We start from the raw sequence: 13156 nt of genomic DNA, 5'->3' as shown, positions 1-13156 counted from the left end.
TAAGATTTTTTGAATGAAATATAATTGATTAAAATGTTTTGAATGAAAAACTTTAATTTTGCAAAGACAAATAGGGATTTAAAGAGCTTGGGCGCCCCCTTGCGTCCTACAGAAGAAAAAACAACTGCCAATATTTTAAAGGGGTTAAAATCCACACTTCACTTGGCAGAGTTTTGCGTCTGAAGGTACCTCATATGAAAACTGGTTTTAAACAGTCTTACACAGTCACGTATAATGACTTAAACAATTTTTTTATAACCACAATATTTTTTGGGGTGACAGCGTAATGACAGTCCAGAGACCCTCCTTAAGACTAAACTATCTAACATATAAGCAACTTTTCCTCTCTACTTAACTACACCTTTAACTGAATATACACATAAATTTATACAGCTTTGTAACAACATGAGAGCGAGTAAATTATGACAGGATTTTCATTTTTGGGTGAACTATCCCTTTAAGTGCAAAATGCTACTTACAATGAATCCTAACTTATTTTTACTTTACGTAGAAATAAGAGGTTATAGTATCAATGCGCGTGTAAAAAATTGAGAGAGGGCAAATAATGACAGAATTTTCATTTTTGGGTGAACTATCCCTTTAAGCTATAAAAGTTTACCTTTGAGTGGGACCAATATACACAGGCCGTTTGACAATCCTTTTTTTATTGAAAAAAATAAAGGATATACATAATTTCAGGGAAATAGAAGACAAGTTACAGACAGAGTTTAACTTGCAAACAATTGAGTAATAATATAAGGAAAAGAGAGAAAAAAATAAATAAATACCAAATCAGTAGTTTGCATAAGGTTAGACTGTATATAACAGTTATGAACTCAACATCGGAGTAAGAAAAGTGCATAATTTAAATTAAATCTTTGAATAAATCATCATAACATTTAAAAAAAAGAGTACATTTTTTGTTTTTTTATAATTCTAAGAGATGTAACAATGGATCTTATTTCAGTAAGAAAAAGTGGAAAATGCAAAGGGGATTTAAGCCATTTTTGTTTGTGAATGAATAATTTACCATATAAAATAAAAAAGTTAACAGTATTTTCAAGGAAAACATCTTGGGATATTTATAATAGAAGATAATATCTTTGATAGTGAAGCTATGGGTCATATTTACAGGGTTGATAAGGTAGACACTCAAATCAATCCAAAATTGACTGGTTAAATTACACTCAAAAAATAGAGGCCGTTTCTCAATCCTGTAGCCTCCGGAAGTCGCATTTGTAGGCTGCATACGTCATCAAGACGGTCTTATTTCAGAATATTAACAATTATAAAGTTGACTATTATTCTTAGTTAATCGTAAATTGTTGTAATGTGTTTATGACTTGCGAATGTAATGCTCAGTTTACTTCAATAAAACAGGCTTGATGATGACGTATGCAGACTGCATATGCGACCCCCGGAGGCTGCAGCCTTCAGATTGAGAAAACGGTAATGGCGGCCTCTGTCGGTTAAAATAAGTATTACACGTTGACAAATACTTTTTCTAATGACATATTTTAGTAGGAGACTGCAATTAAAACATATCAAGGCATTCAGTTTCACAATCGTGGTACTCTTTAAAATTTGGAAATAAGGATTGCATTAAAAAATCCTCAACACATAAGAATATCAATTATTTTATTTGGATTGCAAAAAAAAAAAATAATAATAATATTTTTACCTTAATGCCATTTTCAGATGCTTTACCTTCATTCTGTTTTCCCTTTCTTTGTTTGTCATAGCTTCAAACTATGCCACAACCAACAGAAGTGATGTGAATTGACTACCTTTAATAAAATAACCCATAAGTTCATAATGCTTCATTGTCAGTTCTTAAGAAATCGCTGTGTTGAGGGTCTGAAAGGCTATGCATGAAATGCTTTGCAAAACAAGGACCAAAAAAGAAACTGATCCACTTATATAGAGATCACCTATTTACAGAAAAACACAAACAACAATTGTGATTCAGTTTGTTGGCATGGGAATTTGCATGTGATTCACACATAAAGGTTTCAGTCTTCACGTTTTGACACATGTGAAATTCATGTGGTCTTTCTTAAGGGCCTTGCGGCTAGTTTCCTTTCTGGTTCACTTTAACCATGTGTTCAGTCTCTATGTGAAAACAGAAATTGTTCTCCTCTCACAATGGTGAGTACCACTAGTTTACACCACACATTTTTATCCACAAGACTAACCAAAATGTACACAAAGATAACAGATATTATAAATTAAACTATGCAACAAGCAATTTTGCGTTTGAAAGACATCTGGGTCACAGAGACAATTTTAATAAAGAATATTTTGAACATTAATAAATCGGTGGATATATGTACATAGCTTGTGTTCTTTTGTCTTTCAATGTCTTGAAAGGATCTCTTTGTGTTAGAAGTGAAACTAGGGGAGTTTTGCTGCGTGGGTTAAAGCGGTTTGCTGACCTGTTCGTCATTTTCAAGCACTGAGCTGCATTGGTTTGAAAGTTCAAGACTTGTATGGCTTCAGTATGTGGTTTGGCTGGTATGCAACAAAAAGTTTCGATCTGTTTGTCATGTCCTGTGCAGGCATTGATAGCTGTTAAGAGTTTGTGCAGCTTTGCAGTAAATGCAGTTTGGTACAAGTTTTCTTTCGATTACATTATTTAGTTGTGTTTATCTGCTTAAATAATGAGTGGCTTACTCTGAAAAAGATAGAAAAGCTGTCACTGGGACAGTACCCTTTTAAAAGGTCTTAATCTGTAACATTTAGATACATATTTGGTACCTTTGAGTTATTAACATGCACATCATTGACTTGTGAACATCATTGTCTTGTAAATGTTTTTGCTGATGCAGAGAATATCACTGGGCATCGGTTTAACCACAAGTTTTTTTTTTATAAACTTATGATGTAATACTGTATGTTGACCACAGCAGCGTGTTGGCAACATGATGTGATACTTATTACACAGCTGTTTTTTTTCTTAAATTACTTTTTATTAGTTATAAATGAACCAGTATAGTCTGAAATAACCCTTAACACCGTTTTGAGACCTGATAGATGCTGTAACTTTAAAGGTTTTTCTGTTCTCTCAGTTTCTAATGTTGTTTATATTTTATAACATTACTGCTGATAATACTGCGTTTATTCTCAAAGACGAAAGTGCTTCAAATACTGTAACTGAACTGTAATCAGTCATAACCAAACAATTCATGCAGTATGCATGTACAAATATTTTTGTCTGTGATGTAAATAAGCTGTATGTATGCAACTCACTTCATTACTGTTCAGAATTGTTAATATGCAAAGCCCAAATGTTCAGTCATTACTTTCACAGTGAAATTCAGTCTTTTAAATTTATTATTAAAACTGAAATGTATCTCATTTTCATAATCAGTGATTACACAGATTTTTAATACTGTAGAGGCGCTTTTTTGGCCAATACACATTAGGGCTAAGTTAAATGTTGCTGTCTGTGCTGTGTACAAAATATACAAATCTATACCATACATGGAATTGTAAGGGTACAATGTCAAATGTTCAGACTTAAGTTGATCCTAATCAGGAATTCAAAAGAAAAGAGGTCAGACCTAAAGTTTTTAACTTAATTCTCATGTATTTAAGATCTTTATCTGATGATTTAAACATGGGGAAAACACGTATGAATCAGTCTTTGACGCAATGTAGCTGTCTGGATAACCCTGTTATTGTATTGTGTGATGCATTTGGGCATTTGGCAGATGATTTGATCCAAAACCACTTAAAGTGCATATGTTTGATCACACTGTAAAAATTGTTGGCTCAATGAATTATTTTTTAGTAATTAGTTCCACAGAAATTTTACGTTCACTCAATTTGTGTCTCCAAAGTGTTACCTTGATTGTTGTTTATTTGTTGGCCCAAACTTGACTCAAATATAAAAAAGTATGTTTGCTCAACTAGCTTTATAGTTCATTCAACTACAAATTTTTAATCAGTTGAATCTTTAAAAACTCTAAAGACTCTGTCAATTAAAATTTAAGTATTTACTCAATGTTTTATGTGTTACTTCAATTAATATTTATTATTTGGGAATTTTAAATAAACTTATCAAATTTATCAAATAATTTATGCTGGTGTTGTTAACAAAATTATTAACTTCAGTCTCATAAAAACAAAAGCTTTATTCACTTATACAGACTGAACATACAGAATTAACTCTTCTCTAAACAGAGGGCATAAAAGAGTCCAAAAAGCACTCCAAAGTCAGTCAGAACATCTGAAGGGCCATTTAGGAGAACTTCAGCCCGTACAAGAAGAGAAAGTCTCGCCATGAATCCCTCTGGTCTGCCTCTCACATCATCACCGCTTTGGTTTGATAAACAGAGGAATATAAATACACAGACACATACATAAATACATGTTTAATATACAACCCCAAAACAGAAAAAGTTGGGACACAGTAGAAATTGTGAATAAAAAAGGAATGGAATAATTTACAAATCTCATAAACTTATATTTTATTCACAGTAGAATATAGATAACATATCAAATGTTGAAAGTAAGATATTTTGAAATGTCATGCCAAATATTGGCTCATTTTGGATTTCATGAGAGCTACACATTCCAAAAAAAGTTGGGACAGGTAGCAATAGGAGGCCAGAAAAGTTGAATGTACATATAAGGAACAGCTGGAGGAGGACCAATGTTTAGGAATAGGAATGTTGTCCCATTCTTGTCTAATACAGACTTCTAGTTGCTCAACTGTCTTCGTTCTTCTTTGTCGCATCTTCCTCTTTATGATGCACCAAATGTTTTCTGTGGGTGACAGATCTGGACTGCAGGCTGGCCATTTCAGTACCCGGATCCTTCTTCTACGCAGTCTTGATGATGTAATTTATGCAGTATGTGGTCTGGCATTGTCATGTTGGAAAATGCAAGGTCTTCCCTGAAAGAGACGACGTCTGAATGGGATCATATGTATCTAGAACTTGGATAAACCCTTTTATGCCCATGCCACACGCACTCATGCAACCCCAAACCATCAGAGATGCAGGTTTCTGAAATGAGCGCTAATAACAACTTGGGTTGTCATTGTCCTCTTTAGTCCGGATGAAATGGCATCCCAGTTTTTCAAAAAGAACTTCAAATTATGATTCGTTGGACCACAGAACAGTTTTGCACTTTGCCAAAGTCCATTTTAAATGAGCCTTGCCCAGAGAAAACGCCTGTGCTTCTGGATCATGTTTAGATATGGCTTCTTTTTTGACCTACAGAGTTTTAGCTGGCAACAGCGAATGACACGGTGGATTGTGTTCACTGACAATGTTTTCTGGAAGTATTCCTGAGCCCATGTTGTGATTTCCATTGCAGTAGCATTCCTGTATGTGATGCAGTGCTGTCTTAGGGCCCGAAGATCACGGGCATCCGGTATGGTTTTCCGGTCTTGACCCTTACGCAGAGATTGTTCAAGATTCTCTGAATCTTTGGATGATATTGTGCACTGTAGATGATGATAACTTCAATCTCATTGCAATTTTTCTCTTAGAAACTCAGAAAATTTTTTTCGCTGCAGCGTTGGGGGAATTGGTGATTCTCTGCCCATCTTGACTTCTGACAGCAGACACTGCCACTCTGAGAGGCTCTTTTTATACCCAATCATGTTGCCAATTGACCTAATAAGTTGCAAATTGGTCTTTCAACTGTTCCTTATATGTACATTTAAATTTTCTGGCCTCTTATTGCTACCTGTCCCAACTTTTTTAGGAATGTGTAGCTCTCATGAAATCAAAAATGAGCCAATATTTGGCATGACATTTCAAAATATCTTACTTTCAACATTTGATATGTTATCTATATTCTCCGGTGAATAAAATTAAAGTTTATGAGATTTGTAAATTATTCCATTACTTTTTTACTCACAATCTCTACAGTGTCCCAACTTTTTCTGTTTTGGGGTTGTAATAAAGCTTGATGGTGAAAGATTTTATTCCCTAAAATAACGTTAAATTTCCCATCAGACATCACACGTAATTGAATTAAACACCATTGGGCGGTTTTCTTGGACAGGGCTTAATATCACTGACTAAAATACTGACATCTCTTAATGAGTGCTATTGTTTTGTCTCAAAATGCACGCCAGTATTGTATTTGATAAGGTTTGTTTTTAAAAATGTCCCAATTATAATTAAGATCAAGCCTAAGTCTTAACTAAAATACCTCCACTTTACCTCGGACACATAACATAACACACCTTTATATATATTGAACGACAAGTTTTCAAACGGTGTGCAACAGGTTTTAGATGCGTTTTCTCTTGTTTGGTGGGTGTGTCAGAAATGTCGGCCCAATCAGCTACGATGTAGCCTACCACACGGTACTAAAGAGCCAGCTAACATCGAGGGTATTTTACAGTATTAAACACACATTTATAATGATTTCATCAGGCTTCCGAAACATTTAAAAAAAGAACACAAAGAACGGCCTTTCAGCTAGCATGGTTGCAACTCTTGCGTCATCACAACAGGGTGTTCAACATATCACCGTTTCTGTTTAATAAACGTTGTGCAACGTTTTTATCGAGGCTGAACGCAGCCATGATGACTTGTGTCGTGTGAATCAGTAAGTGATTCCGGCTGTTACGTGCTGTTGATCGCAGATGAAATGACCTCTGTGATCCAGATCCTTCCGAGTTTATACATTTAAAATTCAAAACACATGCACGCACATACATACACACACGCAAGGCGCGGGCGCGTACGGGGGTGTGCGCACACACAACCTGCCGGTTTGTAGACAACCTACATGAACCACTGAGCCACTGCCACCAATAATTTAAGGAACTGGCTTTACTGATGAGTCACTCTGCAAACCCAAACAGTACAATGAACTCATTTAAAATGAGTGAACTGTACTCAAACATGTAAAAGTGTTCATTAAACTTAAAGGTTTTATGTGTGTTCAACAATTTTTTAATTTTCAGTTCCACAAACTCAAATAAAATGAGTCAAAGAATTTAGCTAACTCACAAATTTTGTTTATTACTTCCAAACAGAATCATTTCAATACCACAGAATCATTTTAACTCACATTTTAACTGGTTGTAATGAACCTGCATTATGAGAGCATTTTTTGAAATTAAGTGATATTTTATGTGGTTTTCGGTAAAGAAAAAGACTCGATAATGTTAAACATTTATTTATGTTGGAGATTTAGAAGAGTTTGCTATTTTCTAATTTTATGGCTAAACATTGTTAAAAATGTAGGGCCCGTGCTTGGCTGTAGGTAAGAAATGTGTTATTATATCATGTAAATGATAACTGTGTGAAAGTCAGTGCTGAGCTCAGTCTCTTCACACTTACACTGGACTTAATTTTTCATAAGTCATATATGATCTATCCATTTCTAGTATTGATGAACAAAACATACAACAGGGGTAACATAGTAAAGATCTTTAGTTAATTTCTATAAAAATAAATAAAACTTTAGTTAAAAAGTTCATTTCTGTAAAAAGGCAGAGCAGCCTTACAAGCTAACTAATAAAATCCCTAAAAAGTAATGTACTTCTTCTATTTTAATATGATATTTCTCAGTTATTGTACATGAAAAGCATTAATAAGTAAATTTCTGTAAAAAGCACAGCTTCATAAACTACACTGTAAAAAAATTCCGTAGAAATTACAATGTTATTGCAGCTGGGTTGCCGGCAACCTACCGCAGATTCAAATTTATGTTATTTAGAGTTTGTTCAATGTTAAATAAATTTTAAATATTAACAAGTCTTTATCTTTACAGAATAAAACTATACAATAACAGCCTCATGCAAAGCATTCTGGGAACCAGAAATCATCATCAACCTTTTTCTGTTTTTTGCTTCAGATTTTGTTTCACAGAATGTTTTGCTTGATGCTGTTTTTTTTTGCTTTACTCTGTAAAGACAAAGACTTGTAAATGTTTAATGTTCATTTAACTTTGAACAAAATGTTGCCAGTAAATAATATAAATTTAAATCTACGGTAAGTTACCGGCAACCCAGCTGCATTAACACTGCAATTTCTACAGAATTTTTATTACAGTAACTGATAAAAGCCGTAAATTTACAGGGATTTACCATTCAAAGATGTTATTGTTATGTTTTTTACATTCATGATTTGTTTTTAGGGTTTAAATTATGTTTATTAATGGTAATATTCTGTACTTTAATTAATTTTGATTGTAAAACATCTCCGTATTTTTTTTTACAGTTTATTGCACGTAATTTTGAAAAATGTTATTTTTTCCGTAATTTGACGGAATTTGTCTGGAAACTGCTGGCAGACTTTTTACAGTTTCTTTGCAGATTTTTTTTACAGTGCACTATGCAGTAACATTTATGCTACAAAATACTCTTTAATATTTATCTGCTTCTTTCATTTTAATGCTTATTTAATTTGCAAAACTAACAAAGAAAGGTTTAATTACACAACCAGACTGCTTTCAATGTGAACAGTCTCTACATTGACTTAAGATAAACCCACAAATGTATGTCTCTGGACTGTAGGCCATGTGTACTGTATATTTAAAGATTTTAGGAAATGAAACAATCAATCTATTTGTTCCCACTTTTACTCATCTACCACACTATTGTATCCTTTAATGCTCTTGATTTGTAGGCTTTTAGTAGCAGATACTGATATAAGCCATATATGCATTTGACATATAAATTCACACATTTATTGAAATCCCCACTCAAGACATCCTTACGAGAAGCACAAATTTATATTCAATACAAATAAAACTCCCAGCAATTTCTAGGCAATGGTGAAAGACTTGAGGTTAGCATTTACAATGTAATAACAGCCCAGCTTGTATAGCGCTGTGGTTTGTGTGCATTTCTGCTGGGGTTAGCAGTATCGTCAACAACCAGGATGCACGTCACGCAATAATTTCCTGCAAACGTGCTATGGAGTTTCTGAGAAAAGAATGCATTCATTCAAATCTTCAGTTCTGATCAAGAGCACACAAACCAGTCACCCGGGTAAGTCTTCAGAGACTAAGTGTTTGTCAAGCTGCAGTGCAAATCAGTGAATATTTATGATTTAATACAGAACATGCTTTGATGTTTCTCCTCTGCTTTTTAGGATCATCTGTGTCTGGACGTTTACAGGTGAACATAGGCTGGCCAGGTTTCGACTCTCACGATGTTCGAGGAAAGCAATTTAACCACCAATGAAACGTGTCAGATTTATGATGGCATACTGTATCCCTTCATACCCGTTGGCTACATCATCATCTGTTGTATGGGACTGCTCTGCAACACCGTCACCCTCTACATATTTTTCCTCCGACGGCACGCCGACTCTTCCATGGCCGTGTATATGCGTCACCTCGCGTTGGCCGACACTCTCCTGGTCCTGTGTTTGCCACTGCGGATCTACTACCACAATAAAGAAGGTCCCTATTATTTGTGCAAGGTGGTGGGCATCTTCTTCTACATTAACATGTATTCCAGCATCCTGTTCCTCAGCCTGATCAGCTTGGATCGCTACCTAAAAATCATCAAGCCCGTTTGGGTGTTTCGTATCCAGAAGACGAGCTGGAGCCAAATGGTAAGCTATACCATCTGGGTCATCCTCATATCGGGAACGAGTCCTTTCTTCGTGAGCAGCAACCAGACACATCCATGCAACAAGATCTGTTTTCACTTCCACAGCAAGGGGGTTCTCGGTGGCATTATAAACCTTACTACCGTGGTGCTTTTCCTCATTTTTTACATGGCCTTTCTTTGCTTTTATGGTAAGATCACTAATAAAATCAGGACTATGTCCCTCGGAAACGGCGAGCCTAAGGGACAAATTCGCAAAAAGTGGATCATCGTAAAGACTTTCTTGGTACCGGCGATTTTTACGCTATGCTTCTTACCTTACCACGCAGTACGTATCCCGTATGTTCTGGCACAAATGAATGTTATAGGAGATATTGGGAGCAAACAAATGTTTCACATCTTAAACGAGAGCACCTTGCTACTGTCCACACTTAATAGCTGCCTAGACCCAGTTATCTATTATTTCTTATCAAAAGCTTACAGGAAAACCATATTATGCGCTATTCAGGGCGAGTTTAAAAACATGTATGCTTTAAACCGACGAAGGATCAGCATAAACCGCTCGCTCACTGAAATTTAGCTCACCAGATCAGTCATTGGATACCTATAAATAAAGATCAACAATGCTGTCACTGGGGCATTACCCTGTCAAAAAGGACACATTTGCACCTAAAGAGTTTATATTAGTACCTCAAAGGTACATATTGATACAACTGTACCTAAATGGTACATATTAGGACTCTTTTAAAGAGTACTGCCCCAGTAACATGCAGCTCGCAAGCATTTTTGTCAATTTTTTCTGACAGTATAAATATAAAATATGTAGTTGATTTAACAAAATAAATTGTTTAATTTATGCCTAAATTATGGCTAGTTTTCTTAATTGAATTGAATTGAAATGGCTTTACTATGAAGAGTAAAAGATTTGTTTTACGTTTCATTCAAGACATTCCCATGCTTCCATTTGTGCAATTTCGAAAGTTTTCCTTTAATGTTTGGAGGACTTTATCATTACTCTACAAATAAATAAAGAATAGTTTAATATTATTAATAAAAAGGAGTGTGTCCAAATGTTTAAACTGGTAGCGTATGTGTAATTATGTAAATAAAGAATACTTTATATATACTGACTGTAGCATTTATTGTATATTTGTGAATAGATTTATTAAAGCTTTAATAGATTTTTTTATAACCATATTAAAATTGTACTCATAGTTTTGTTTTTGTTGAAATAGTAATATTAATTTATAGAAAAAACAACTTATATTTATGCTAGATATGAGTGTGAAGTATAAAATGACCTTTGTAGATGTCATAGATCTTCCACGGATGTCATAGCTCAACAGTGTTGTTTTGTGATTTTTTTTGTGGTGATGATGTATACATGTGTTAGCCACATTAAACGTTAAAGCAACTTTGTTTATTAATGGGAAGATAAATGCACTTTTTGTTTAATCTATATTTATTTAAATATACTTTAGATGCATTTTTTATTTGAATTTTGTACCTGAGAGTCTATCAGTTATTGAATATTGTATTTTTTAGTTACCTGAACGGAAATACTAATGTTAGATTTTATGTGTTTTTTAAATGCATTACTTGCTTATTGCATCTTTATTGTATAAATGCATACATGCATGTAATCTGTGAGTTATTACTTTAATATGCAATGAAAATAAAATTATTTAAAGTCATTTGATCTTTGAATTTCCTCATGTTGCTTTAGAAGGGTATTGCTTCTCGATAGGCATATTTTTTCAGATTTTGTGCAATAATTGTTCATCATGCACCAACTAAGTGTTTCAAATCAAAAGCAACTCCTCAGCTGATTTGATGGATTGATAACTTTAAGATACAGTATGCATGATGCTCAAAGTTGCAGTGTGGGTTTGATGTAATTTTTTTCTCATCTACAGATATGAGTCAGATCATAAAACCAAGTGTTATTGAACGGGAGAGAGGTTTTTTTCTGAGCGTGTGGGCGAACTGCAGGACTTGTTTGCAACTTAGAGTCTTAGATTATTTTGCATTTTTGATAATACACTCAAATATATATATAAAAAAAAACATTGCAAGGAAGTGAAACAAGTGAAGCCTTCTTGAGCTTTAGGTGTTACACACAGTGCGAGACTGGTGGTGGTGTATAGCTACTGTAGTGGGTATATAGGTCACTATTGACTTTGAACTTATGACCCTGCACTGTTTCTGTTTCTCACATTTACATTAAAGGAAAGTTGGTAACACTTTACAGTATACAGTAGGTTGTATTATTTGTTAAATGCATTAGCTAACTAACAAACTAACAATAAGCAAAACTTAAACAGTATTTTTAAATCTTGGTAAATGGTAAATAATGTTAGCTTGTCGTGCATTATATAGTATAGAGCATTGCTAGAATATACAGTAAATATACAGTAATTGTAAGATCCCTTTATTGTTGACAAATAAAACCTTTTTGTAAAGTGTTAAATAAAAGTTACTTTAACCTCACTTTTACGCATTTAGCAGATTTTTTTTATTTAAAGTAACGTACATCTTATTAAAATGTATACATTTTGTCAGTAGGCTACTCTGCATGTGTGTGTTTCCGGGAGTGAACCCATGACCTTTTTTTTGCTACTATTAATGATCTAGCAACTGAGCAACATAAACATATTTCACCTGAGAATGAAAATGCTCTCAATTATTTTATACTCATTTTGAATCTTTCATTAGCACATACTGCTGTACAAGCCTGCCTGAAAACTGCCGCCATCATTCTAGTGCTAAAACAGTCCAATATCACCACCCTAAATGGTCAGATGTCATATATGACCCAAGAAATTAAGTGCAAGTTGTCAACCACAGCAAATTAAAATTATTCCTAATGATCTGCACTGTACAAAAAAATCTGTAAAAAAGCGGCAAAATTTAATCAGCTGGGTTGCCGGAAAAAAACAGTAATACAATCACCTAAAGGATTATTAGGAACACCTGTTCAATTTCTCATTAATGCAATTATCTAATCCAGTGGTTCCCAAACTTTTTCAGCGTGCGTCCCCCCTTGTGTACTGTGCATTCCTTCGCGGCCCCCCTAAGAAAATTTGTGACAAAAAACTGTTCTAAAACTCAAGATTTTGATAAAAAAAATCATACAAAAAGTAGTGCTTTTGGTTAGTAGCCTTATTTTTTACGTTTAATTACACAGAATTCATGATAAATTGATAAAATGTCATAAAACTGGGGCCCCCCTGGCACCATCTCACGGCCCCCAGTTTAAAACCACTGATCTAATCAACCAATCAGATGGCAGTTGCTTCAATGCATTTAAGGTCAAGACAATTTCTTGAACTCCAAACTGATTGTCAGAAAGAAAAAGAAAGGTGATTTAAGCATTTTTGAGTGTGGCATGGTTGTTGGTGCCAGACGGGCCAGTCTGAGTATTTCACCATCTGCTCAGTTACTGGGATTTTCACGCACAACCATTTCTAGGGTTTACAAAGAATGGTGTGAAAAGGGAAAAACATCCAGTATGCAGAAGTCCTGTGGGCGAAAATGCCTTGTTGATGCTAGAGGTCAGAGGAGAATGGGCCGACTGATTCAAGCTGATAGAAGAGCAACTTTGACTGAAATAGACACTTG

The 13156-nt window shown here is 34.5% G+C and overlaps 1 protein-coding gene across 1 annotated transcript; it reads left to right on the top strand.

Annotated features, from left to right (window-relative positions):
- Window positions 1-8649: 8649 nt before the first annotated feature.
- On the top strand, window positions 8650-11163 carry gpr34l (G protein-coupled receptor 34 like). The gene is made up of 2 exons (XM_055181254.2): window positions 8650-8968; window positions 9072-11163. The coding sequence occupies exon 2, from the start codon at window positions 9132-9134 to the stop codon at window positions 10113-10115; it is 984 nt and encodes a 327-aa protein (XP_055037229.2). The 5' UTR covers window positions 8650-8968; window positions 9072-9131; the 3' UTR covers window positions 10116-11163.
- Window positions 11164-13156: the final 1993 nt, after the last annotated feature.

The sequence above is a fragment of the Misgurnus anguillicaudatus genome, chromosome 9 (genome assembly GCF_027580225.2).
Source record: "Misgurnus anguillicaudatus chromosome 9, ASM2758022v2, whole genome shotgun sequence".
NCBI lineage: Eukaryota > Metazoa > Chordata > Actinopteri > Cypriniformes > Cobitidae > Misgurnus > Misgurnus anguillicaudatus.
This window is presented reverse-complemented; position numbering and strand designations above follow the sequence as displayed.